Genomic DNA, 24,740 nt, shown 5'->3' on the forward strand with positions numbered 1-24,740 from the left:
TATAAATGGCTTTTGTATATTTACTATGTATCTGAAAACTTGCTAAACAAGCATTTTTGAAAAAAAAAAAAGACAATCTGTCTCTATTTTCTCATTGATTGTAAAATCCCTATTTCAAAGCATTTTGAAAAAGATGTTTGAAGAAAAACCTATATATTTTCTCATATTATAGACAATTCACAAGAAAAAGCACGTAGGCCAGGTGCCATGGCTCATGCCTGTAATTTCAGCACTTTGGGAGACTGAGGTGGGCAGATTGCTTGAGATGAGGAGTTTGAGACCAGTCTGGCAAACATGGTGAAACCCCGTCTCTACTAAAAATACAAAAATTATCTGGGTGTGGGGGCACATGCCTGTAATCCCAGCTACCCAGGAGGCTGAGGCATGAGAATCGCTTCAACCCATGAGGTGGAGGTTGCAGTGAGCCGAGATCACACTACTGAGCTCCAGCCTGGGCAACAGAGGGAGACTCTGTCTCAAAAAAAGAGAGAGAGAGAGAAAAGTCCACAAATTGCTTCTAAAGACAAGATGCTCAGACAGCTTGAAATAAGGGAAACTAAAATTGAAACTATGCTGACAAAATTATGTTTCATCCCTAATATTGGCAAATATCTTAACCTTTGGTAACACAGTATACTAGCCATCTTCCTCATACAAGCCCATGTGGAAGGCAATTTGGCAACATCTAGCAAAATTACAAAATTACAGTCCTTAACCCAGCAATTCAATTTTCAAGAATGTATCCTACAGATATTCTTGCAAATGTACAAATGACAAATGTATAAGATTACTAATTGTAGTATGTTTATCATAGAAGAAAAAAATACCGTTAAGTGTGAATCAATATGGAATTGGCTAAATATGTTATATCTACACAGTGTAATACTATATAAGCTTAAAACTAGATTTCAACAAAACCTTTGCATTATTTGTAGATAGAATTTAATAAAATATAATGATTCACTAGGTGCAACTAACAATAAACTTATACTTAGATCTACATATTCCAATGAGAATTCATTTCAAATGTGTCATCAAATCTGAACACAGAAATAAATGGGCCTTGAAACCAGCTCTTTAGTTATTGATTCACAAAATATTAAACCAATTTTTTAAAAAATAATTAAATCATGTTGATTATACATTAAAAATTTTTAATTTATTTTGTGGCCCTCTTTTGAAAATATCTTATTAATGAACAATATAACTATAGCAAAGAAATGTGCTGTTAATAAATTTTTAATGTTAATTTCACCTCTCTCATTCATTTTCAGATTTTAGTTTTGTGTATGTTGATAATTTATGTAGCATATTAGTACAGAGGTACAGAAGTGTGATTTATAATTTAATATACATCTAAAGAGGATACATGCTTAACTTTATTAATGGAATTTGTGATAAAGTTTGCAGACTGTTGCCTTAGAGAACAGCTCTCACTTGTACAGGAGGCCCTGGCCAAGTTGTGTAGTGAGGAGGGTTGTTGAGAGGAAAAGAGAAAAAATGAGAGATATTAAGGCCCAGAAGACAGTTATCACCTGCCTCAGAACACAAGCATGCAGGATGATACAGCTTTTAGTCCCAAGAAGTAGAATTCTCGCATCTCTAGGTGGTGAGAAACAAAGGACTAAGAATTTTTCTTTCTCTAACACTCTAAAGAAGGGTTCTTGAAGGAAACTTGCGCGTTGTTAGAATCAGACATGGCTTCAGCGGATGCAGGACGCTCACTTGAGCTGCCAGTCACCGACTGAGTAAGTGGAACAGTGTTTCTTCCACAGACTCACCTGAGAAACTGGCCTCTGGGGCAGGCACCGGGAATCTGCCTTTTCAGTAAGACCTGAATTACTCTTATGAAGCCACCTGTCCCTGAGAACCAGCAATGGCAGGTTCTTGAAGGATGCAGGACATGATGCTTGGGGTTATCATTGCTGTGGGTTTTGTTTTGACTTGTTTGACATCAGTAAAATTCCAAGGCAGGGGATGGAAACCCACTTTATTTGTAAGTTCTGCATCTTTTATTTTTTTTTTTTGAGACAGGGTCTCACTGTGTTGCCCAGGCTGGAGTGAAGAGGCATAATCACAACTCACAACAGCCTCAACATCTGAGCCTTAAAAGATCCTCCCACCTCAGCCTCCCAAATAGGTGGGACCACAGTCACACACCACCATGCCTGGCTAATTTTTGTGTATTTTGTAGTGACAGAGGTCTACCTTTGTCACCCAGGCTGGTCTCAAATTCCTGGCTTCAAGCAATTTGCCCTCTTCACCCTCACAAAGTGCTGGGATTACCGTGCCTGGCCTAAGCTGTGCATCTTAAACCCTCACAGCTTAACACCATGCTGTACACCACAGACTGGCATGTTTTCTCTGAAAAGGACCAGATAATAATATATTAGGCTTTGTGGTCCATACAACCTCTAATACAGCTACTCAACTCTGCCACTGCAGCAGGAAATCAGCCACCAACAATATATTACCAAATGGGTGTAGTTATGTTTCAATACAACTTTACATACAGAAGCAGACCTAATTTGCTGACCCTTGCTATTCACATTTGTAATGTGTGTGCTCCTCATGAAACACAGTTCTTACCTTATGGCTTAGTTACCTTAAAGCCCTGCTTGTTACTTGGTGCGGTGGCCTTGCTGATGACTACTTAGCCCTGTTTTGGGCCTAGCCTTTCAATGCAGCCCCAGGGAGAGAAACTAATGACTGGAGAAGTTTCTAGGCAAGTGCAGAAAATGACACGGGATGAACATATGTATGAACATCAAGTTCAGGATCCCAAGCAGGTGTCAGAAATTTCACTTCACCCCATCCCAGCAAGGCTGCTGTATTTGGGGAAGACATTCTTTTAAGAGAGGAGGATATTGTGGAAAATCAGTAGGCAGCAGGAGACAGCACTCTTGATCCTACTCCCATTTCAAATGCTTCCCTGGGGGCCTCTTTATTGCCCCTCTGCTCCCCTAGGTGCTTTCCTCCTTTCGTGAGGCATTGTCCTCCATCCCTCTTGCTCCCCAGTCAGGCGCCAGACTTTTAGGAGGCCCCCCAGAGCACTGGCGGGTGAAGCCTAGCAAAGCAATGCATTTGCCATCTAAGATAAAACACTGATACTTTGGAAGCAACGCTCCCACATTTTGAATTGCATTGAGAAAAGAAAATGAAAGATTAAGTGCTTAATCTTCACCCTTCAGTAAACCCCCAAACAATGAATCTTAAAGTTGTTCCTACAGGCCCACGTGTCTTTCATCTCTGGCTGAAATGGGGTGTCTGTTTCTACACATCCAGTTGATCCTTGAACAAATGCAGGGGCCAGGGGTGCCAATCCCTGCTCAGTTGAAAATCTCGCACTTAACTTTTGACTCCCCAGAAGCTTAACGACTAATAACTTACTGCTGACGGGAAGCTTTATTGATAACATGAACAGCCAATCCACATATATTTTGTATGTTCTATGTCTATACTGGGTTCTTACAATAAAGTAAGGTAGAAAAAAGAAAATGTTATTAAGAAAATCATAAGGAAGAGAAGATATATTATTTGTAAATATTAGCTATTTGCTAACAGTAAATATTTACTATTATATTATATTCACTATTTGTTAAGTGGAAGTGGATCATCATAAAGGCCTTCATCCTGGTTGTCTTCACACTGACCAGGCTGAGGTGGAGGAGGAAGAGGAGGGGTTGATCTTGCTGTCTCAGGGGTGGCAGAGGCAGAAAAAAATTCAGGTATAAATGGATCCACGCAGTTCAAACCTATGTTGTTCAAGGGTCAGCAGTATAGGGAATGTTTCACCCTTGTATTCTATTCTTTATTCATAGAATTAAAATAGAAATCCTGAAAATGCCCCCTGTGGGTTTCACCTGGAGGGTTAATTTTTTCACTTGCCTAACCCTGAGAACACAGCATTGACTTGAAAGTTAAGGCCGGGCGCGGTGGCTCAAGCCTGTAATCCCAGCACTTTGGGAGGCCGAGACGGGCGGATCACGAGGTCAGAAGATCGAGACCATCCTGGCTAATACGGTGAAACCCCGTCTCTACTAAAAAATACAAAAAACTAGCCGGGCGACGAGGCGGGCGCCTGTAGTCCCAGCTACTGGGGAGGCTGAGACAGGAGAATGGCGTGAACCCGGGAGGCGGAGCTTGCAGTGAGCTGAGAGCTGGCCACTGCACTCCAGCCTGGGAGGCAGAGCAAGACTCCGTCTCAAAAAAAAAAAAAAAAAAAAAGAAAGAAAGTTACTGTATGGAAAAGCACTAAGGAAACAGCCTTCAGTCGCTTTCCTTCCCTGGACTGTAGAGTGGCCGGTTTTGCCTGATGGTGGCTCTGAATGACCAAAGTGACAGGCAGCATCTAGGCAGGGCTGTGCGCAGTCACCGCCGCTGGATTTCAAAGTTCCCGAATCAAGATCATCTGACTCGGTCTCCGCTCTTTGGCAGGTTCTGTCTCCAGCAGGCTTTGAGGATGAAGGCTGCGGGTATTCTGACCCTCATTGGCTGCCTGGTCACAGGCGCTGAGTCCAAAATCTATACTCGTTGCAAACTGGCAAAAATATTCTCGAGGGCTGGCCTGGACAACTACGGGGGCTTCAGCCTTGGAAACTGTGAGATTCCTTCTTTCCTCCTCTCTCTGTCCTTGGCCTCTCCCCTGAGATGTTGAAGTCCTGGCCACACTCCCTGCTGTGTCTTCCCAGCTAACCATGCTCCGCCCTCACCGCACCCAGGGGTGGCTGCTGGCCTAACTGTGGCTCTCTGGGTCTCCTCTCCTTCCTCGCCGGCCCCTCATTTCCTTATTCCTGGAGTCCTGCCCTTATGACACCAGCCAGGGAAGGGGAAAATAACGCCACCTCTGCTGGCATTATGGGGAGAGAGGGACCTGACTTTTGGTCTAGGTTAAGCTCAGCCCCTGACTAGGTGTGCAGCTTCAGGTGTGCCATCCCAGCCCCCAGTGTGCCCCCGGTGTGCCCCCTGGGTTCACACCTGCCCCACGCCGCCCCAAGGTGTATTGGGAGGAAGCAGTCAGGTAACAGGGATAAGGAAACTCACCCTCAGACCAGGCTTAGAGCGAACAATGCACTTCCTTTGCTGACATTTCTGGCTTTGCCCCTCCAGGGATCTGCATGGCGTATTACGAGAGCGGCTACAACACCACGGCCCAGAGGGTCCTGGATGACGGCAGCATCGACTACGGCATCTTCCAGATCAACAGCTTCACGTGGTGCAGACATGGAAAGCTGCGGGAAAACAACCACTGCCACGTCGCCTGCTCAGGTGAGGCTCTGACTTTCAGTGATGCCATCCCGGGGACCAGGCGAGAAAGACGACAGTGGGATCACCAACCACGTTTTGCTTTAACTAAAATTTGGAGTTCAGACTTGCAAAATAGGTCTGTTCCAGATTGGTAAATTATGCAACAGTTTCCAAGGTGACACCCAGGATCCTGCGGCTGACTTATCCAAAGATGACTTATTCCTTGCAGGACGGTTTTATGAAGCCTTCCACTATAGCAGGGGGATGGACAAACAACCCCACTGCCCTTTCATGTATAGAGATATTTGATGTCTGCAGTAAGAAAAAAGAAGCTGCCTGCCAGCTGCTTTCCATAAGCAATTCACTCAAAGGATGCAGTATGTACTTCTTTGAACAGAATGAGATGAATACTCTTTACATTTCTTTCTCTTTTCTTCTCTCTCTCTCTCTCTTTTTTTTTTTTTTTTTGAGACAGGGGCTCACTCTGTTGCCCAGGTGGTACATTCATAGCTCATTGCAGTCGTGACCTCCAGGACTCAAGCAACCTTCCCTCCTCTGGGTGGCTAGAACTATAGGCATATGCCCAACTATTTTTATTATTTTTTTGGCACAGACAGAGTCTGTCTGTGGGGTTTCACTATGGGGTCTCACCCAAGCTGGTCTTGAACTCCTGGCCTAAGGTGTCGACTTCACTCTTGTACTTTACATGGCAAAAGGGACTTTGCAGATGTGAGTAAGGATCTGAGCTTGAGCAAGAGAGATTAACCTGGGCAATGTGGGTGAAGCCAATCTAATCTCATGAGTCCTAGAAGGAGAGAATCTTGCCCAGCATACCAAGTCATTAAAACAGCATTGAATTCACTCAGAAAGGAAGTTAGGTTTCTATTGCTGCCCTAACAAATGACCCCAAACTTAGTGGCTTAAACACCACAAAATTTCCTTAGTTCTCTAGGCTGGAAGAGTGCCAAGGGATTCACAGGGCTGAAGTCAAGGTGCTGGCAGGTCTGTTTTCCTTTCTGGAGGCTCTGCAGGAAGATCCATGTCCTTGCTCATTTGGGATTTGGCAGAGTTCAGTTCCTTGTCGGTGTCGAACTGAGATCCCTACTGCTTGCAGGTTGTCACCCAAGGGCCATTCCAGGCTTCTCGGGACCACTCACACTTGACTCATGGCCCCTTAGTTCATCTTCACAGCCAGCAATGATGGGTCGAGTCGCTCTCACACTTTGAATCTCTCCTCCTTCTTCTGTCATTGGATCCCTCCGTGACCACAGCTGGGCAAGATTCTCTGCTTCTAACAACGCATGCAAAGCCCCTTTTGCCATGTAAGGTACAAGAGTGAAGTCAGAGGATAACCTTAGGCCAGGAGTTCAAAACTAGCCTGGGTGAGACCCCACGGCAAGACCCTACAGCCAGACTCTGTCTCCACAAAAAAATTAAAAATAGCCAGGCATATGCCTGTAGTTCTAGCCACCCAGAGTGCATTTTCTGAGAACCAAGTTGTTAAGTTGTTAAGTTTTTATCTCCTATATCATAAAGAATCCTGACTGGAAGACAGAAAAAATGCAAACTGGGATATTGGAAGAGAATGTTAATAAAGACTGTACTTACAAAGATCTGATCAAATCATAGAAAAACCATGGCAATAGTGAAGTGAGGGATTAGGAACCCCTTGCCCAAAGAGGAGTGGAAAGAGAGCTGTGACCAGCACTGCGGTACAAAAGGTCTGCAGGGAGAAGACTGCCTTCTAGGATCTGAGATCTTTCCTCAAGTAGGATCTGAGATCTTCCCTCAAGGGACGTGACTTGTACTGAGTGACCTGACAGAAAAAAAGCTGGAAGATACTATATGTATATCCCAACCTCAGTGTCCTTTCTCTGTTCCTTCCCTGCTGATGCCTACTCTTATTTAAACTCCTCCAGAAGTCAGAGGACATGGGAATCCATTGATGCCAACTGTGTGTGTCGGCCTCCGAGTGCACAGAGCATGGTGGAGAAAGGTAGAGAGTGGATCCGTCAGGGCAAAGATGACATATTCAACTTAGCTCCCATGCACCCTCTCTCACAAAACTATAGGAAAATGTGCTCCACCAGAAGGATAAACTAAAACAATGAAGAAGAAACAGTTCAGGAAACAAGGGACTCGATAAGGGAGAAAGGCAAGAGGAATGCCCAGTCTGAGAGTGAAGGATGATCCCAGGATGAGCTTGTATTATAGATTTCTAGTTACATCTCATTAAGGTCAGAGAATATGGTCTATAACAGTGGCCCCCAACCTTTTTGGCAACCAGGGAACAGTTTGTGGAAGACAAATTTTCCATGTACCAGGGGAAGGTGGATGGTTTCAGGATGATTCAAATGTATTACACTTATTGTCCACTTTATTTATATTATTATTACATTGCAATATATAAGGAATAATAATGCAACTCACCATAATGTAGAATCAGTGGGAGCCCTGAGCTTATTTTGTTGCAACTAGATACTCGCATCTGGGGGTGATGGGAGACAGTGACAGATCATCAGGCATTAGATTCTCATAAGGAGCACACAACCTAGCTCCCTCACAAGTGAAGCTCACAGTAAGGTTTGCACTCATATAAGAATCTAATGCTTAGCTGTTGATCTGACAGGAGGTGGAGCCCAGGCAGTAATGTGGGAGATGGGGAGTGTCTGTAAATACAGATGAAGATTCACTCACTTGCCTGCTGCTCACTTCCTGCTGTGAGGCCACAGACTCACATAGGTCTGTGATTCAGGGGTTGGAGATTCCAGGTCTATATGATTTGAAACCTTTACTATTTCTTTAACCTTGTTTTACAGCACAGCAAATGTGTCTTACGGTGATTGTGCATTTGGAAAAAATGTGTATTTTATATTTGGTGTGGATGTTCTATAAATGATTGTTACATCCTTTCTGATTTTCTTACTTGTTCTATTATACAGTGAGAAATAGATATTGAAATTTGCAACTATCATTTTAGTTTTGCCTATTTCACCTTTCAGTCTTGTCCATTTTTGAAGCTTTGTTCTTAGGCAGATATTCTTTGAGGATTGTTATGTCCTTGTGGTGAATTGACTCTTTTATCACCGGAGTCAATGTTTCTCCTTAACTCTGGTGCTATTTCTCATCCAGAAATCTACTTTGTCTGATAGCAGTATAGCCCACTCTCGCTTTCTTTGAGGAAATATTTGCATAGTATGTTTCTTTCCATCCTCTACTTGTAATCCGTGTCTTCATATTTAAGGTGAATTTCTTATAAGTAACGTATAGTTATGTGTTGCTTTTATATCCATTCTGATAATTACTGTTTTTCAGTAGGAGTGATTAAACCATAGGTCAGCAACTGTTTGCCTAAAGGGCCAAATGGTAAATATTTTAGGCTTTTCAGGCCATATGGTTTAGATTGCTACTACCCAACCATGATGTAGTGTGAAAGCAGCCATAGAAAGTACGTAAATGAATGGGCCTGGCTGTGTTCCAATAAGGCTTTATTTACAGAAATGGGAGGTTGGCCTGTGGGTTATGCCATGATTAGGCCATTTGCATTTAATGTGATTACTGATCTGGCTAGTTTTTTCTTTTTCTTTCTTTCTTTCTTTTCTTTTCTTTTTTTTTTTTTTTTTTTTTTTTTTGAGATGGAGTCTTGCTCTGTCGCCCAAGCTGGAGTACAGTGGCGCAATCTCGGCTCACTGCAACCTCTGCCTCCTGGGTTCAAGTGATTCTCCTGCCTCAGCTTCCTGAGTAGCTGAGACTACAGGCACATGCCACACCCACGCCCGGCTAATTTTTTGTATTTTTTTTTAGTAGAGATGGGATTTTGCTGCGTTAGCCAGGATGGTCTCAATCTCCTGACCTTGCGATCTGCCCACCTTGGCCTCCCAAAGTGCTGGGATTACAGGCACGGGTCACTGTGCCCGGCTAATATGGGTAGCTTTAAATTATATCTTGCTATTTTGTTTTCTGTTTGTACCACCTATTCTTGGTTCCATTTTTTCTGCCTTCTTTTGAATTTATTGAATATTTTTTAGTATTCTCTTTTATTTCCTCCATTGGTTTGTTAGCTATACTTCAATTTTGGTTTTAGTAGTTGCTTTAGGGTTTCCAATAGGCATCATTATCTTATTACATTCTACCTTCAAATAACACACCACTTCACATGTAACATATGAGTTTCTTAACAGTATACTTCAGTTTTTCGTATTCCATCCTTTGTGCTGTGTTGTCACGCATTTTTCTTCTGCATTTGTATACCTCACAATGCATTTTTATAATTTTCTCTTTAAACAATTGTCTTTTAAATAAATTTCTAAATGAGAAAAAAGTTTTATAGTACTTATTACATACTTACTATTTCCAATACTCTTCATTCCTTTGGTGGATTTATTTGAGCAGAGAGTTAATTGATATCATTTTCCTTCAGTCTAAAGAGCTTTCTTTAACTTTGTTTTGTTTTGTTTTGTTTTAGAGTAGAGGTCCATTAGCAAACATTCTCTCTGTCTGAAAATATCTCCGTTTATTTTGATTTTGAGGAATATTTTCTTTACATATAAAATTCTGGGCTGACAGTTCTTTTCCACCTCAAGTTGTTGTTGTTGTTTTGGGACAGAGTCGTGCTCTGTCCCAAAACAACACTGTGAGTACAGTGGCATGATCACAGCTCACTGCAGCCTTGACTTCCTGAATTCAAGCAATTCTCATGCCTCAGCCTCCTGAGCAGCTGGGACCGGTACCTGCCACCGTGCCTGGCTGATTTAAAAAAAAAAAATTGTAGAGATGGGGTCTCGTCATGTTGCCCAGGCTGGTCTCAAACTCCTGGGCTCAGGCAATCCTCTCCCCTCAGCCTCCCAAAGTGCTGGGATTACAGTTGAGCCACCACACTTGGCTTCAAGTTTTTAAAGATATTCTGTTGCCTTCTGGCTTGCCTTGTGTATGATGGGAGACCAGTGATTTCCTTCTGTTTGTCCCCAGTATGTATCACGTCTTGTTTTTCTCTAGTTGTTTTTAAGATTTTCTTTTTGTCACTCATTTTCAGCAATTCGATGATGTGTGATATTTGTGTTTATCTTACTTGGTATTCATTAACATTTTGTATCCCTGAGTTTATAATTTTCATTAAATGTGAAAACATTCAGTCATTCTTCCTTCTAATGCTTTTCTTTTCTCCTTCAAGAATTCTAACGGCATGTATGTTTGATCACTGATGCTGTCACATTCATCATTGAGGTTCTTTGTTTTTTAGCCTTTTTCTCTCTCTGTGTTTTATTTTCAATAGCCTCCATTGTTATGTCTTCAAGTCTGCTGTTACTTTTTTTTTAATGCTAATCTATTAAACTTATTGATTGGATGTTTCTTTTCAGATACGGTGTTTTTTTATTTGGCATCATAATTTTTTGTATCTTTTATTTCATTTTATTCATATTTCTCTTTAAGCCCTTGATATAAATAATCATATTTATAAACTTTAAATTTCCTATCTGCTAATGCAATCAACTGTCATTTCTGGGTCTTGCCCTTGACTGATTCTTCTCCTGGTATGTGTCACGTTTCCCTGCCTCTGCACAAGGAATCATTTTTTATTGAATACGCACACAGTGTTATGTGTTGATGGCTGTTGTGAGTCTTCAAGTCTTGTCTTCTTAGTTTAAAAGAATTTAAACAAGAGACACACAACAAAGAAGATGTAGCATAAAGTAATTTATTGAGAAAGAGAAAGACTCTTTTGAAAGTTAGGCGCAGAATGGACAGTACACTCTGAGAGAGGGAGATTTCAGGTCTGGCTGCTCGTGAAGATGGGACAGCAAAGACCGGAGCAAGGGATGCTCCCTTTATGAGAGTCTTCCATGGTTATTCATAAGCGGGTAGGAAGAGGTGTTGCTAGTAGGCATGTTCTGGGCGGTCCTCTTGGTACATTTGTGTAGTAGCTGTACATGCTTGTTCATACATCTCATGCCTCATTAGCACCTTAAATCTCCACCCAGGGATGTGTTTTTTATTATTATAATGAGCAAGGGGTCAGTCTGAGGACAGGTAAAGTCAAAATGTGCATATTCCTTACAGGGGAAATTCCCTTCTGGAGACAGCTTTGTTATAATGAGCTGGCCTACATGTAGTGTGAATGCTGAGACTCATGATGTTGACTGGACAATCACCACAGTTGCCATATCCCGAGGGTGTGGTTGCTTCCTTGACTACTTATGGCGCCTCATATGCGACATTGTTGAGTGTCTAGATTATGTTGTCTTCCTTTAAGGAGTGTTGAATTTCTTTTGCCAACCAGTTAAGTTTATTCTGATCAGTTTAACCCTTTTAAGACTTGCTCTTAAACTTTGTTAGTGAAGTTCTGGATTAGTCTTTACGGTAGGGCTAGTTTAGTCCCACTACCAACGCATGACTACGCATCCAGTATCTCTTCTGTTTTTTGGGGTTTTTTTTTTCTTTTTTCTTTTGTCTTTTTTTTGATGCAGTTTTGGTCTTGTTGCCCAGGCTGGAGTGCAACAGTGTGATCTTGGCTCACTGCAACCTCTGCCTCCCAGGTTCAAGCGATTTTCCTGCCTGGGCCTCCTGAGTAGCTGGGATGACAGGCGTGCGTCTCCACGCCTGGCTTATTTTTTATTTTTAGTAGAGACGGGGTTTCTCCATGTTGGTCAGGCTGGTCTCAACACTCCCGACCTCAGGTGATCTGCCTGCCTCAGGTTCCCGAAGTGTTGGGATTACAGGCGTGAGCCATCTGGCCGGCCTAATTTCTCTTTTGAATGTGCTGAGGATTCAGCAAGGTCTATTCCCTCCGGCTAGTCAAAAATCAAATGTCTTCCAGCCCTGCGTGAGGTTCGTAACTGCCCCGCTCCTGGCAGTAGTTGTCGGCCTAGCCCTGTGGAATTGTACCTATGCATACCCAGTTTGGCCTTCAGTCAACGACTGGGTGGAATCCCTTTGCAGATTTCTGCTGCTCTTCTTCTGGGTAGCTCCTGCCTCCCAGGTATTCTTCACAAAATCTGAGCTGCCTTGGCGTCTGATGTCTGTCTCCTCCTCTGAGATGGCCATCCCCTGCCTGGTTCTACCTCCCTGGTCTGCAGAGCTCCTCTGGGCAGAAAGTCATGGCAATCACAGGGTTCACTGTGTTTTTCTCTCTCTCAAAGACCATGATCCTGCATTGCCAGCTGTCCAATGTCTGAAAACAATTTTTCATCTATTTTGTCTAGTTTTCTAGTTGTTTACAGTGGGAAGAGAAATCTGTGACTCCATCATGGTCATGTTTGAATTTAAATGTAGATTACTTAATTTAATATTGTTCAGTTTCATTCCAGTTAAGGACATCTGGGGCAAAGGTCTATCTGCAAGACAATCTTAGATTCTAAGAAATTAAAGTGTCAGAAGGTTCATGGTCAGAGGTAAAATGACACTCATATCTGTTTTCTTATCATAAAGAGCATGGGATTTTCAGGGATAGATTTAAAATGGAAAACAAGATGTTTGTTCTATATACTAACCACCCCTCCGTGGCAGGCTTCCCTTAGCCTCAGGCCAGAGATGCTTTTATTAGAACAATGTCATTTTGTCCCACATACTATAGAATTAGCAACATTTTGTCATGGGAACCTGAAAAAAAGAGCATTAGGATGTGTATACAAGGTATGTGATGTTATATGCACGTACAGTGTAGATACACTTCGTGCTCATTTTCTTTTTCTTTTTTTTTTAATAGAGACGGGGGTTCGCCATATTGCCCAGGCTGGTCTTGAACTCCTGGGCTCAAGTGATCCACCCACCGCGACCTCCCAAAGCGCTGGGATTACAAGCGTGAGCCACTGCACCCAGCCCGTGCCCATTTTCTGAAGCTAGACAATCTCCTCACTCTCATTCCAAATTATATTCCTAAAATTCCTGCCTACTTCCCCTAAACTATTTGGAGAGAAAGTCGATTATATATTCGTATATATAAAGCATATATAAACACACACATTCATATACCTACACATATACGTACACACAGTATACAAAATTTCTGATGTAATGACAGTATTTTCCCCTGACAGCACAGATTTCATTAAAATAAGAGCATTTCAGGAAAAAAATGATTACTGACTCTCTATCTAGTCTAGTGCACTTATATTAATCTTATTTCTCATCACCCTGGTATCTGAATTGGCCTTTGTCACCTTACCGGGGAAAGAGATGAACATCGAGGGCGTGGTGGCTGCTAGATTTCACTTGGGAGGCAGGAGGATGCCGAGAGAGACACAGATACTTTGAGGTAGAACTAACAAAACTGAAAATAGGACTGAAGCTCTTTTTGTGTAGATTGTTGCTGTTTTCTGTTGGGTGTGGAAGAATAAACGATTCTTTGCTGTTCAATGTAACCCTTTCCTTATTCATGTTTGACTGGACAGAATTGTCTATTTAAAGTAAATTGAGCAAAACAATTCTTGGCAGGAATCCTCATTTGAAAAGTGCCATCTTAACTCATGTCTGCCCCTCTGCGGCTATTTCTTGTAAAAATAGCTCAGAGCTGTGTAGCGTTCTTGATTTCCCACCACCCACATTCTCTAACATGTTTTCAGTTTTTCATTTGTTTCTTTTTTTCTTTTTTTTTTTTTTTTTGACGGAGTCTCGTTCTGTCACCCAGCCTGGAATGCAGTGGCGCAATCTCAGCTCACTGCAACCTCCGTCTCCCAGGTTCAAGCAATTCTTCTGTCTCAGCCTCCCGAGTAGCTGGAATTACAGGCGTGTGCCACCACGGCCAGCTAATTTTTGTATTTTTAGTAGAGATAGGGTTTTGCCATGTTGGCCAGGCTGTTCTTAAACTCCTGACCTCAAGTGATCTGCCTGCCTCAGCCTCCCAAAGTGCTGGGATTGTAGGTGTGAGCCACCACACCTGGTCAACACACTTTCCTAAACAAATTCAGTCATGTCCAATGAGTACTTTCAAAACATCCCAATTGTGCAACAAAATGCTCTGACAACGTAGGAGGGGACAAGCAACTGTACGCGGTGTCCGCTTCCTGGTCCTGCATGGCCTGACCCTTTCAGGAATCCTTACAGGGCATTGCCAGCCAAGCTAACTGCCCTGCCCCCAGTACAAATGTGCTCTTTCTGTACATGCCTGGGATAACCTCCAATCCCAGAATAATAGAATGTGATCTGCTTCCTCCTCACTGCATCCCTCTGACCCCTAGGGACAGCCCCAAACTCATGTCTCCCAGGAAATACGCTAGACCGCTTCCAAACACAAACCAGTGTCTCAGCATTTATCAAGCACTTATGCACCCGAGATAAAGCATCTCTAAGTAATTTGAACATATATCAAGGTACCAAATGCTTAAGTTTGGATAACCTCATAGGTAAATAATTACTAGAAAAAATAAAAGTATATTTTTATTGTCAACTTTATTACTATATAGTGTTTTATGAGCAGGAATCTTTGCTTAACTGGCCTCCGTTGGAAGAAGGAATCAGAGGAAAACAGAATTTAAGCCTTCTATGGGAATACAGGCTCAATAATTGGGTGCGTGACCCCAGTTTGTAGGGATCAAATGGTACCCACAGAAATGGTTGTTCTGAGGACTGATGGAGATTTTGCGTGAAGAGATTTAACATGTGCCTGACATAGAGTAAGATTTCAATAAAGTATTAGCTAGTGGTAATAGCTATTATTATTCTAAATATTTATATCTCAAGAAGATAGGCAAAATACTTTTTTTGTTGTTGTTTGTTTGTTTTTTTTGACATGGAGTCTCACTCTGTTGCCCAGGCTGGAGTGCAGTGACTCGATCTCGGCTCACTGCAACCTAGGCCTCCCGGGTTCAAGTGATTCTCCTGCCTCAGCCTCCCTAGTAGCTGGGACTACAGGCACGTACCACCAGGCCCAGCTAATTTTTCATATTTTTAGTAGACATGGGGTTTCACAGTGTTAGCCAGGATGGTCTCCATCTCCTGACCTCATGATCTGCCCTCCTCGGCCTCCCAAAGTGCTGGGATTACAGGCGTGAGCCACTGCACCTGGCTGGCAAAAGACTTTTATAAGCTGATATGGCTTTAGTTTTCACTGTAGAACTATGAACAAAATGCTAGCGAATTTGCATATGTTATTTCAATTGCTATCTCTTATAGATGATGTATTTTGTTAGTTTTTCTCCTGGTTAATAGAATTTTGTTTTAAATAAAAATTAAGCCACATTTAGAATAAATTTGCTTAAAAGAAATCTATCACTACGTTTATCTTCTAGTGAAGCCTAACTGAGAAAGCCAAAAATTAGCAACTCAAGGAAATAGCAGGCTCAAGGAAAAATTCCACCTTCAACTGAGTTAACAGAATAATTTGGAATTACAATGCTCTATTGAAATGCAACATTTTATGCTAACATTATTTTTGATTATTTTTCTGGTAATAAAAGTAGTACATTTCTATTGTAAAAACTTTTAGAAGGTACGCAGTAAAGATTTAAAAGTATTGGTGAACCCACAGTTAAGAGTCAATCTTTCTTAAAATACTGGTGAACTAATAACTATCTTTTTTTTCTAAACGAGTGCTGTCTAACAGAACTTTCCATGATGATGAAAATGTCTTCCATCTGTGCTGTCAAACATGAGAACCACTAGCCATGAGTGGTTATAAAATATCTGAAATGTAGCTAGAACAAATAAGGAATTACAGTTTTAATTGTATTTAATGTTAATTATTACAATTCTTTTTTTAACATTTTTTCCAGATTTATTGAGGTATAACTGACAAAATTGTATACACTTAAAGTAAATAACATAATTTGATATATTTATAAATTGTGAAATGATCACTACAGTCGAGTTTAACATCACCTCACATAGTTACTGTGTGTGCACGTGTGTGTGTATGAGAGAGAGAGAACACTTAAGATTTACTCTCAGCAAATTTCAAGTAAGCAGTACAGTATAATTAACTATGATAACCATAGCATACATTAGATGCGCAGACCTTCCTCACCTTGTAACTGAAAGTTTGGACCCTTCCATCAGTATCTCCCCATTTTCCTCACCAGCCACTGTTCTACTGTCTGCTTTTATGAGTTCAACTTTTGTAGATTTTGCATATGCATGAAATCATGTGGTATTTGTCTTTCTATGTCTCACTTCCTTCACTTAGCATGATGTCCTTCCGTTCATCCATGTTATTGCAAATGTCAGCATTTCCTTCTTTTCCAAGGCTGAATAATACTCCACTCTCTATACAGACGTATTTTTATCCATTCATCTGACAACAACTATAATTTTAATTTAAATTATCACATGTTGCTAAATGCCTGCCATATTGGACAGTACAGCTCTTGATGGATATTTTTATGATATTGGGAACTTAACATTGCATTGGGAGCATTTCTCCATATTATTAAATATCCTGGGAAAACATTCAAATGGCTCTTTATTTTATTAAATGAAGGTATTATGATTAATTTGAATATCACATCATGAGGCAATTAGATTTTTTCATTATAACTCTTCTAAATAAAGCTATAGTAAACCACTTTGTAAAGAAATATTTGTCTAGCCTCACGACTATTTCTTTAGGATAGATCTGGAGAGAGAAATTATTAGGTGAAAGGATAAAAACCTCTTTAAGGCTCTGAACGCATGTTGCTATGTTGGTTTCCTGAGAAGCTGAATCCATTATACTCCCACCAGCAAGTATCCAGAGAACTTGCCTCTCTGTGCCCTTGTCAACATCAAGCATTATCCAATTCTCTCAAAAAAAAAAAAAAAAAAACTTTGTGTAATCGACAAGGAGAAATGAGATCAAGTAGTTTATTTTTGTCCTTGGTTGGTGGTTGTGGTGGTCATGGAGATGGGCCTCCCAGATCCCCTGCTAAGGGAAGACATGCCGCCCCTGCTGCAGTTGTGTGATGAGCAGTCAGTACCTGCCACCTGCTTCAGGAGCAGCCTCAGGTGCCACCTCAAGATCCCTTCCGGGGTGGCCCACACCCAGCGACGTGTGAGGCAAAGGCATGCGGACCTGGCATGTGGGCCCAATTTGGGCCACTCAGATGGGCAGTACTCACTCGGGAGCTCATGGCTGGGCTGCCCGAGGAATTGCTGGGTCTGCATCACAAATGGACATCTCTGTCTGCCCATCCTGCTTCCCCCCATCCCATTCCTTTCATAGGTGTGGATTGCTGAAAATTTCTGGCATCTCAAACCCATCTCAGCATCAGCTCCTGGAGGACTCAACTTGCAGTAGAAGTAATGTTGAACTATGTTTTATTTATTTGCCTTTTTCTGTCGTGTTTGTGTTGAGGATCTTGAGGCCGCTTCTAACCAAACGGGAAAGAGTGTGGATATCAACTAATACATTTCAATTAAAAGATTTGTTATGTCTGAAGCAATAGAAAAAATAATAGATGGCCGGGTGTGGTTGCTCATGCCTGTAATCCCAGGACTTTGGGAGGTCAAAACCAGAGGACTGCTTGAACCCAGGGGTTTGAGACTAGCCTGGGCATCATGGTGAAACCTTGTCTCTACAAAAATGAAAATAAAAAATGGTCAGGCATGGTGGTGCACACCTGTATTCCCAGCTACTTTGAAGGCTGAGGTGGAAGGATTGCTTGAGGCCAGGACGTTGAGGCTGCAGTGAGCATAACAGCTTAGGTCATACCACTGCACTCCAACTTGGGTGACAGAATGAGATTCTGTCTCAAAAAGAAAACAGAAAAGGGAAAGTAATAAAGACAAAAATTCATGTATTTGATTTAAAGCTTAAAACTTTCTGCACATGAAAAACACTGAATAAAAATTTTTTAAGACACAAACTGAAAAATGACAATAGACAAAAGTTTAATGTTTACCTGTAAAGAAACCTTATATGTCAAACTTACTCAAATACAAAAAACACTGTACTATCCTGTCTTATGTGTCTTTTTTTTTTTTTTTTTTTCCGTAAGACAGAGTCTCACTCTGTTCCCCAGGCTGGAGTGCAGTGATGTAAACATAGCTCATTTCAGCTTTGACCTCCTGGCCTCAAGTGATTCTCCCACCTCAGACTCCCGAGTAGCTGGGACCACAGGTGTGTCCCATCACACTAGGCTAATTTTTTTTTTTTTTTTTTTTTTTTTTTTGGTAGAGATGGGTTCTTGCTATCTTGCCCAGACTGGTCTCAAACTCTTGGCCTCAAGGGATCCTCCTACCTCAGCCTTCCAAAATGCTGGGATTGCAGGTCTGAGCCACCACGCCTGGCTTGCGCCTATTTCTTTACGACATAAAGAACATTCTCACATAGCAACTTCTCTAAACACATTTCCAAAAACCCTTCCGGATTGGGCTCTTCCTCTGAAACGTCAGGTAGTGCAAGATGAAGATGGTCTTAAAACACAAACAGTTCTTTTCATTATGAAGCAGGTTAACAATAATGAGACTGTGGCTTTGCAGGGAAAATTATAGTTCTTCCAACCTTCCCATTCCAAAAAGACTGAGAAAAGTGAAGTAAACTCCAGTTGGGGTCCCTCTCCAACAACAAAGTCTCACCAAACCCTGATGTCTTCTCTCTTACAGCCTTGATCACTGATGACCTCACCGATGCGATTATCTGTGCCAGGAAAATTGTTAAAGAGACACAAGGAATGAACTATTGGTAAGGGTCTTTCCTTGGGAGACTTTGGCCATCATGGGCAAAACCTAGTGTGTGTACTCATCACAGCTGTAGTGGAACTGACAAACTCACCGCTGCAGAGTGGTGGAACCAATGGAAGGAGATCTTGTTTATATTCTCCTCCATCGGTGTGCAGTGAACATAGTAGTGCACAGAAGTGGAGAGGAGAGATGGTGTATCTGGAATTGGTGGGTTCTCAGTCTCACTTCAAGAATGAAGCTGCGGACCCCTGCGTTGAGTGTTACGGTTCTTAAAAGATGATGTGTCCGAAGTTTGTTTCTTCTGATGTTCGGGTGGGTTTGCGGTCTCGCTGGCTTCAGGAGTGAAGCTGCAGACCTTTGCAGTGAGTATCACTGCTCTTAAAGCAGCGCATCTGGAGTTGTTTTTCCCGTCCAGAGTTGTTTCTCCTGGTGGGTTCGTGGTCTCGCTGGCCTTAGAAATGAAGCTGCGACCTTTGGGGGGAGTATTACAGCTCATAATGGCAGGGCAGACCCAAAGAGTAAGCAGCAGCAACATTTACTGCAAAGAGCCAAGCAACAACGCTATTACAACTCGAACAGTACAGGAAAGAGTTGCCACTGCTGGCTCTGGCAGCCTGCTTTTATTCCCTTATCTGACCGCCCCCCCCCCCCCCAACCAAATCCTGCTGATTGACCTATTTTACAGAGGGCTGATTGGTTCATTTTACAAAGCGCTGATTGGTCCGTTTTACAGAGGGCTGATTGGTCCATTTTGACAGAGTGCTGATTGGTGTGTTTACAAACCTTGAACTAGACACAGAGTGCTGATCGGTGCATTTACAATCCTTCAGTTAGACACAAAAGTTCTCCAAGTTCCAATAGAATTAGCTAGACACAGAGCACTGATTGGTGCATTTACAAACCTTGAGCTAGACACAGGGTGCTGATTGGTGTGTTTACAAACCTTGAGCTAGACACAGAGTGCTGATTGGTGCATTTACAAACCTTGAGCTAGACATAAAAGTTCTCCAAGTCTCCACCAGATTAGCTAGATACAGAGTGCTGATTGGTGCATTTACAATCCTCCAGCTAGACATAGAAGTTCTCCAAATCCCCACCTGACTCAGGAATCCAGCTGGCTTTGCCTGGTGCATCCCATGCAGGGCCAGGAGTGGAGCTACCCACCATCCTCCTAAAGGGTGCCTGTGCTCCTCAGCCCTTGGGCAGTGGATGGGGAGTGTTGAGGAGCAGGAAGCGGTGCCTGTCGGTGAGGCTCGGCGGCACAGGAGCCCACTGCGGGAGCGGGGGGGGGGGGGGGGCGCTGGTGGGGTGCCAGGCATGGCGGGCTGCAGGTCCTGAGCCCTGCCCTGCAGGGAGGTGGCTGAGGACCTGCAAGAATTCGAGCGTGGTGCGGGTGGGCAGGCAGTGCTGGGGGACACAGCGCCCCTTCCGCAGCTGCTGGCCGGGGTGCTAAGCCTCTCATAGCCCAGCGCAGCAGCGCTGGCCAGCTGCTCCCAGTGCGAGCCTGCCGGCCGAGTGCGGGGCCCGCCAACCCTGCGCCCACCGAGAAATCACGCTGGCCCGCAAGTGCCAGGTGCAGCCTGGGTTCCCACCCGCGCCTCTCCTTCTACACCTCCCTGCAAGCAGAGGGAGCCAGCTCTGGCCTCAGCCAGCCCAGAGAAGGGCTCCCACACTGCAGCTGCGGGCTTTAGGGCTCCTGAAGCATGGCCAGAGCGGATGCTGAGGTCGAGGAGGAGCTAGGGCTGCTAGCACATTGTCACCTCTCAATGGGTTTGGGTTAAGACAATTTGCAATTGTTTTTCTTACGAATGTATGCCAAACAATGGAGAAAGGTAGTTTTCTAAAGTGACTTGGAAAGGGTCAATTGAGTCAATTTGAGAGAGAGAGAGAAAAAAAAAACTTGAGTTTGCTCTAGATTTGGATAAGATTTTGAGGGTTACAGCAACATTTTTCAGGGAAAGAAAACGAGCAGCAGCGAGAGGAAAGTGAGTAGGTCTGTGTCGTGGTAACTCAGCAGAAAGTGTCCCCAGGATTGAGCCTGGGTCCTTGCATTACCTGCTGCTGTGTTCTGGTGAACATTGCCAGCCGGCCACCCACTCAGAACCCGAATTTTCAGAGATGTTCGTATGTAATGAAATGACCCGTCCTTACAAAAGTCGATTGCTTGTTGCTGAAGCTAACAATGGCTAGGAGAAAACCAGGAGAGAAAAGTCTGAACAAGGCAAAACGACAGCGTCCTTGAATCTCAGAAGCAAATGAAACCCAACCCAGGGCTCTGCTGGCGATTTTGGTTAATTTCTGTAGGCTTTGAACCTAAGACGATTTGGATTGTCATGCTTCTTTCTCCTGCTCTTGCTTCCTTGTTGTCCTCAGGCAAGGCTGGAAGAAACACTGTGAGGGGAGAGACCTGTCCGACTGGAAAAAAGGCTGTGAGGTTTCCTAAACTGGAACTGGACCCAGGATGCTTTGCAGCAGCGCCCTAGGATTTGCAGTGAATGTTCAAATGCCTTTGTCATCTTGTCCTGTTTCCTCCCAATATTCCTTCTCAAACTTGGAGAGGGCAAACTAAGCTGTTTTTTTAAGAAAATAAATATTTTCATTTAAATGTTTTCACTCTGACTTGGTTCCCTTTTCTTCTTTCTCTCTCTTCTTTCTCTCTCCCCTTCCTTCCTTCCTTCCTTCCTTCCTTCCTTCCTTCCTTCCTTCCTTCCTTCCTTCCTTCCTTCCTTCCTTCCTCCCTCCCTCCCTCCCTCCCTCCCTCCCTCCCTCCCTCCCTCCCTCCCTTCCTTCCTTCTTCCTTTTTTTCAGAGTCTTGTGCTCTGTCCCCCAGGCTGGAGTGCAGTGCTGCAATCTCAGACCACTGCAACCTCCACCTCCCAGGTTCAAGCAATTCTTGTGCCTCAGCCTCCCGAGTAGCTGGGATTGCAGGCATGTGCCACCACACCCAGCTAATTTTTAGTATTTTTTATTGAAGACAGGGTTTTGCCATGTTGCCCAGCCTGGTCTCCAACTCCTGAGCTCAATGTGGTCTGCCTACCTCGGCCTCCCAAAGTCCTGGGGTTACAGGTGTGAGCCACCACACCCCGCCCTGACTCAGTTTCAATAATGTCATAATGGCATCATGTTAAGACTTTTAAAATTGCCTCCAAAATGCTCTAGCCCTGGGGGAAACAAACTTCCCTTCTTCATTGTAGGGAGTCCTGGTTCCTGTAGCTATTTGAAACAAGACTCATTCGAAAACAACACTCCCTTATCTTCAGGGCCATCCTCAGAAACAGGATGCAAGCAGAAGGGTGAGGTTAAGAGCTAGGAGCACCTGAGGGGCGGAGCCCCCTTAAGAGTACCCCAGAAGGACCATGTATGCATGCATACCCACACATCTAGACACCATTTCTCTGTCTACACTCACTCAAGAGATGCGGAGAGACAGGGCAACTGAGATTCACAGTTTGATGATTAAAATTCTCATAAAAGTTTTTAGTTGTATTTTCTGTATTTTGTATTCTGCATTTTCCAAGTTTTCCATGACATATCTTGCCATTAAAGAAAACCGTCCTCTTTTTTCCAGAAAAAATAAATAAATAGGACTCCCAGTGAGGCACAGTGGTTCACGCTTTTAATCCCAACAATTTGGGAGGCCAAAGTGGGAGGATTGCTTGAGGCCAGGAGTTCAAGACAAGCCTGGACAACAATAGCAAGACTCCGTCTCTACAATAATTTTTTAAAGCCCTGCATGCATTAGGTATTTGTCCTAATGCTCTCCCTCCCCTTTCCCCCAACGCCCCCAACAGGCCCCAGTGTGTGATGTTCTGCTCCCAGTGTCCCTGTGTTCTCATCGTTCAACTGCCACTTATGAGTGAGAACATGAGGTGTTTGGTTTTCTGTTATTGTGTTAGTTTGCTGAGCATGATGGTTTCCAGCTTCATCCATGTCCCTGCAAAGGACATGAACGCATTCTTTTTTATGGCTGCAACAATTTATTTTTAAATTGCAGCTTTTACCCCAAGTCCTGCTGGAAAGTCTAATAGGACAAAATAGATAAAATTGCAGCTCTTCTCCCCAACATCCAGAGAGTTCCCCATGTTATTCCAACTTCTACTTACATCAAGCTTTCAAACCTGGCCAAGGATGGCTTTAAATGTGGCCCAACACAAATTAGTAGACTTTCTTAAAACATTATGAGATTTGTTTGTGATTTTTTTTTTTTTTTTTAAGCACATCAGGTATTGTTAGTGTTTGTGTATTTTATGTGTGGCCTAAGACAATTCTTCTTCTTCCAATGTGGCCCAAGGAAGTCAAAAGATTGGATACCTCTGATTGGAAAACTCACTCCAAAAATAAGTGCTTCAAAATTCGAGATGAAAGAGCATTCGGGGCGCTACCATTAGACTCACCTATCTTTTTGCAAAACTCATAAAATTTCTAAGCATGCAATCCTACTCTTCGCCCATGTTTGATTTATTTCTATAAATAATAATTTATGGTGAAAATGCATATTCCCAGATAATTTTCCATAAATAATGCCTTCAGAAATTCAAGAGGAAATGAATACTTCTATGCCTGAGTTATCTTTATTCAACAAAAGTACATTTTAGAAAAACCAACACTCATATTCCCCTTTATAGTTTCCAAGATATTTGGAAATAGATTTTCATTTACTACTCATGGCCACATTATCTGCTGGTTACCAGGTACACTGAGCAGTCTGTTGGGTATTAGGGTCTAGTAACTGGCTTACGTGGGGACATGTTTTCTGTGGGGACTCAGCTCTGCCTGATTCTTGGGACACCCCCTGCTATCCCCAGCATCTGGCTCTTTGTATCCCAACTTGCTCACTGTTGCTTCTTCCTCGATGCTTTCTGGTCTGGCCTGCGATTTTCTCTAGATGCCTTTTATACCAAGTATATCATTTCCCTACAGATGTCCTTGCTCTTGGTTTTTCCCAAACTTGGAGGTTGTGCCACTCCCCTGCAGCCTATTCAAGCCTGGCCCAGCCAACATGAAACTCCCTTCTCCTCTAACCTCCTAAAGCTCTTGCCTCTGAACTCATGGCAGGTGTGTACTATAGGATTAGGTCACTGGGAATTGCTGTCCTCCTCCAGCCTGTAAGCTCCTTAAGGCCTGGACCATGTCTTTCACTGTTATATTGTCCACAGTCCTTTCTGCAGTGCTAAATGCATAATAGTAAACATTCAAAAATATTAGATGTTGGCCAGGCACAATGACTCAAGCTTGTAATCTTAACACTGTAGGACGCCAAGGCAGGAGGATCAGTTGAGCCAGCAATGGGAGACCAGACTGAGCAGTTCTATCTCAGTGAGACCCCATCTCTACAAAAAGTACAAAGATTAGCTGCGTGTGGTGGTGCACACCTGTAGTCCCAGCTACTCAGGAGGCTGAGGTGGGAGGATCGCTTAAACCCAGGAATTTCAGGTTTCAGTGAACTATGATTGAGGCACTGCACTCCAGCCTGGATAACAGAGTGAGGCCCTGTCTCTTAAAAAAATTAATTAATGGCCGGGCGTGGTGGCTCAAGCCTGTAATCCCAGCACTTTGGGAGGCCGAGACAGGTGGATCACAAGGTCAGGAGATCGAGACCATCCTGGCTAACACGGTGAAACCCCGTCTCTACTAAAAAAAAATACAAAAAACTAGCTGGACGAGGTGGCGGGCGCCTGTAGTCCCAGCTACTCGGGAGGCTGAGGCAGGAGAATGGCGTGAACCTGGGAGGCGGAGCTTGCAGTGAGCTGAGATCTGGCCACTGCACTCCAGCCTGGGAGAACGAGACTCCGTCTCAAAAAAAAAAAAAATATTAAAAAATTTGATGTTGGTTTTTTGTACCACTGCACACATGTGGAATTATAGAAGGAATACAAATAAGACCTTGCATTTAGAACATTTTT

At 43.1% G+C, this 24,740-nt stretch overlaps 1 protein-coding gene across 1 annotated transcript; it reads left to right on the forward strand.

The window, feature by feature from the left end:
- Positions 1–1,710: 1,710 nt before the first annotated feature.
- Positions 1,711–21,341, forward strand: LOC104657271 (lysozyme-like protein 1). Its single transcript, XM_030941371.1, is given in 6 exon segments — positions 1,711–1,746; positions 1,748–1,827; positions 4,438–4,601; positions 5,110–5,268; positions 18,760–18,838; positions 21,211–21,341. Coding segments are annotated over 6 exon segments (588 nt in total). The 3' UTR covers positions 21,281–21,341.
- The last annotated feature ends 3,399 nt before the right edge of the window (positions 21,342–24,740 follow it).

The sequence above is a fragment of the Rhinopithecus roxellana genome, chromosome 11, assembly GCF_007565055.1.
Source record: "Rhinopithecus roxellana isolate Shanxi Qingling chromosome 11, ASM756505v1, whole genome shotgun sequence".
In the NCBI taxonomy this organism is placed as follows: Eukaryota; Metazoa; Chordata; class Mammalia; order Primates; family Cercopithecidae; genus Rhinopithecus; species Rhinopithecus roxellana.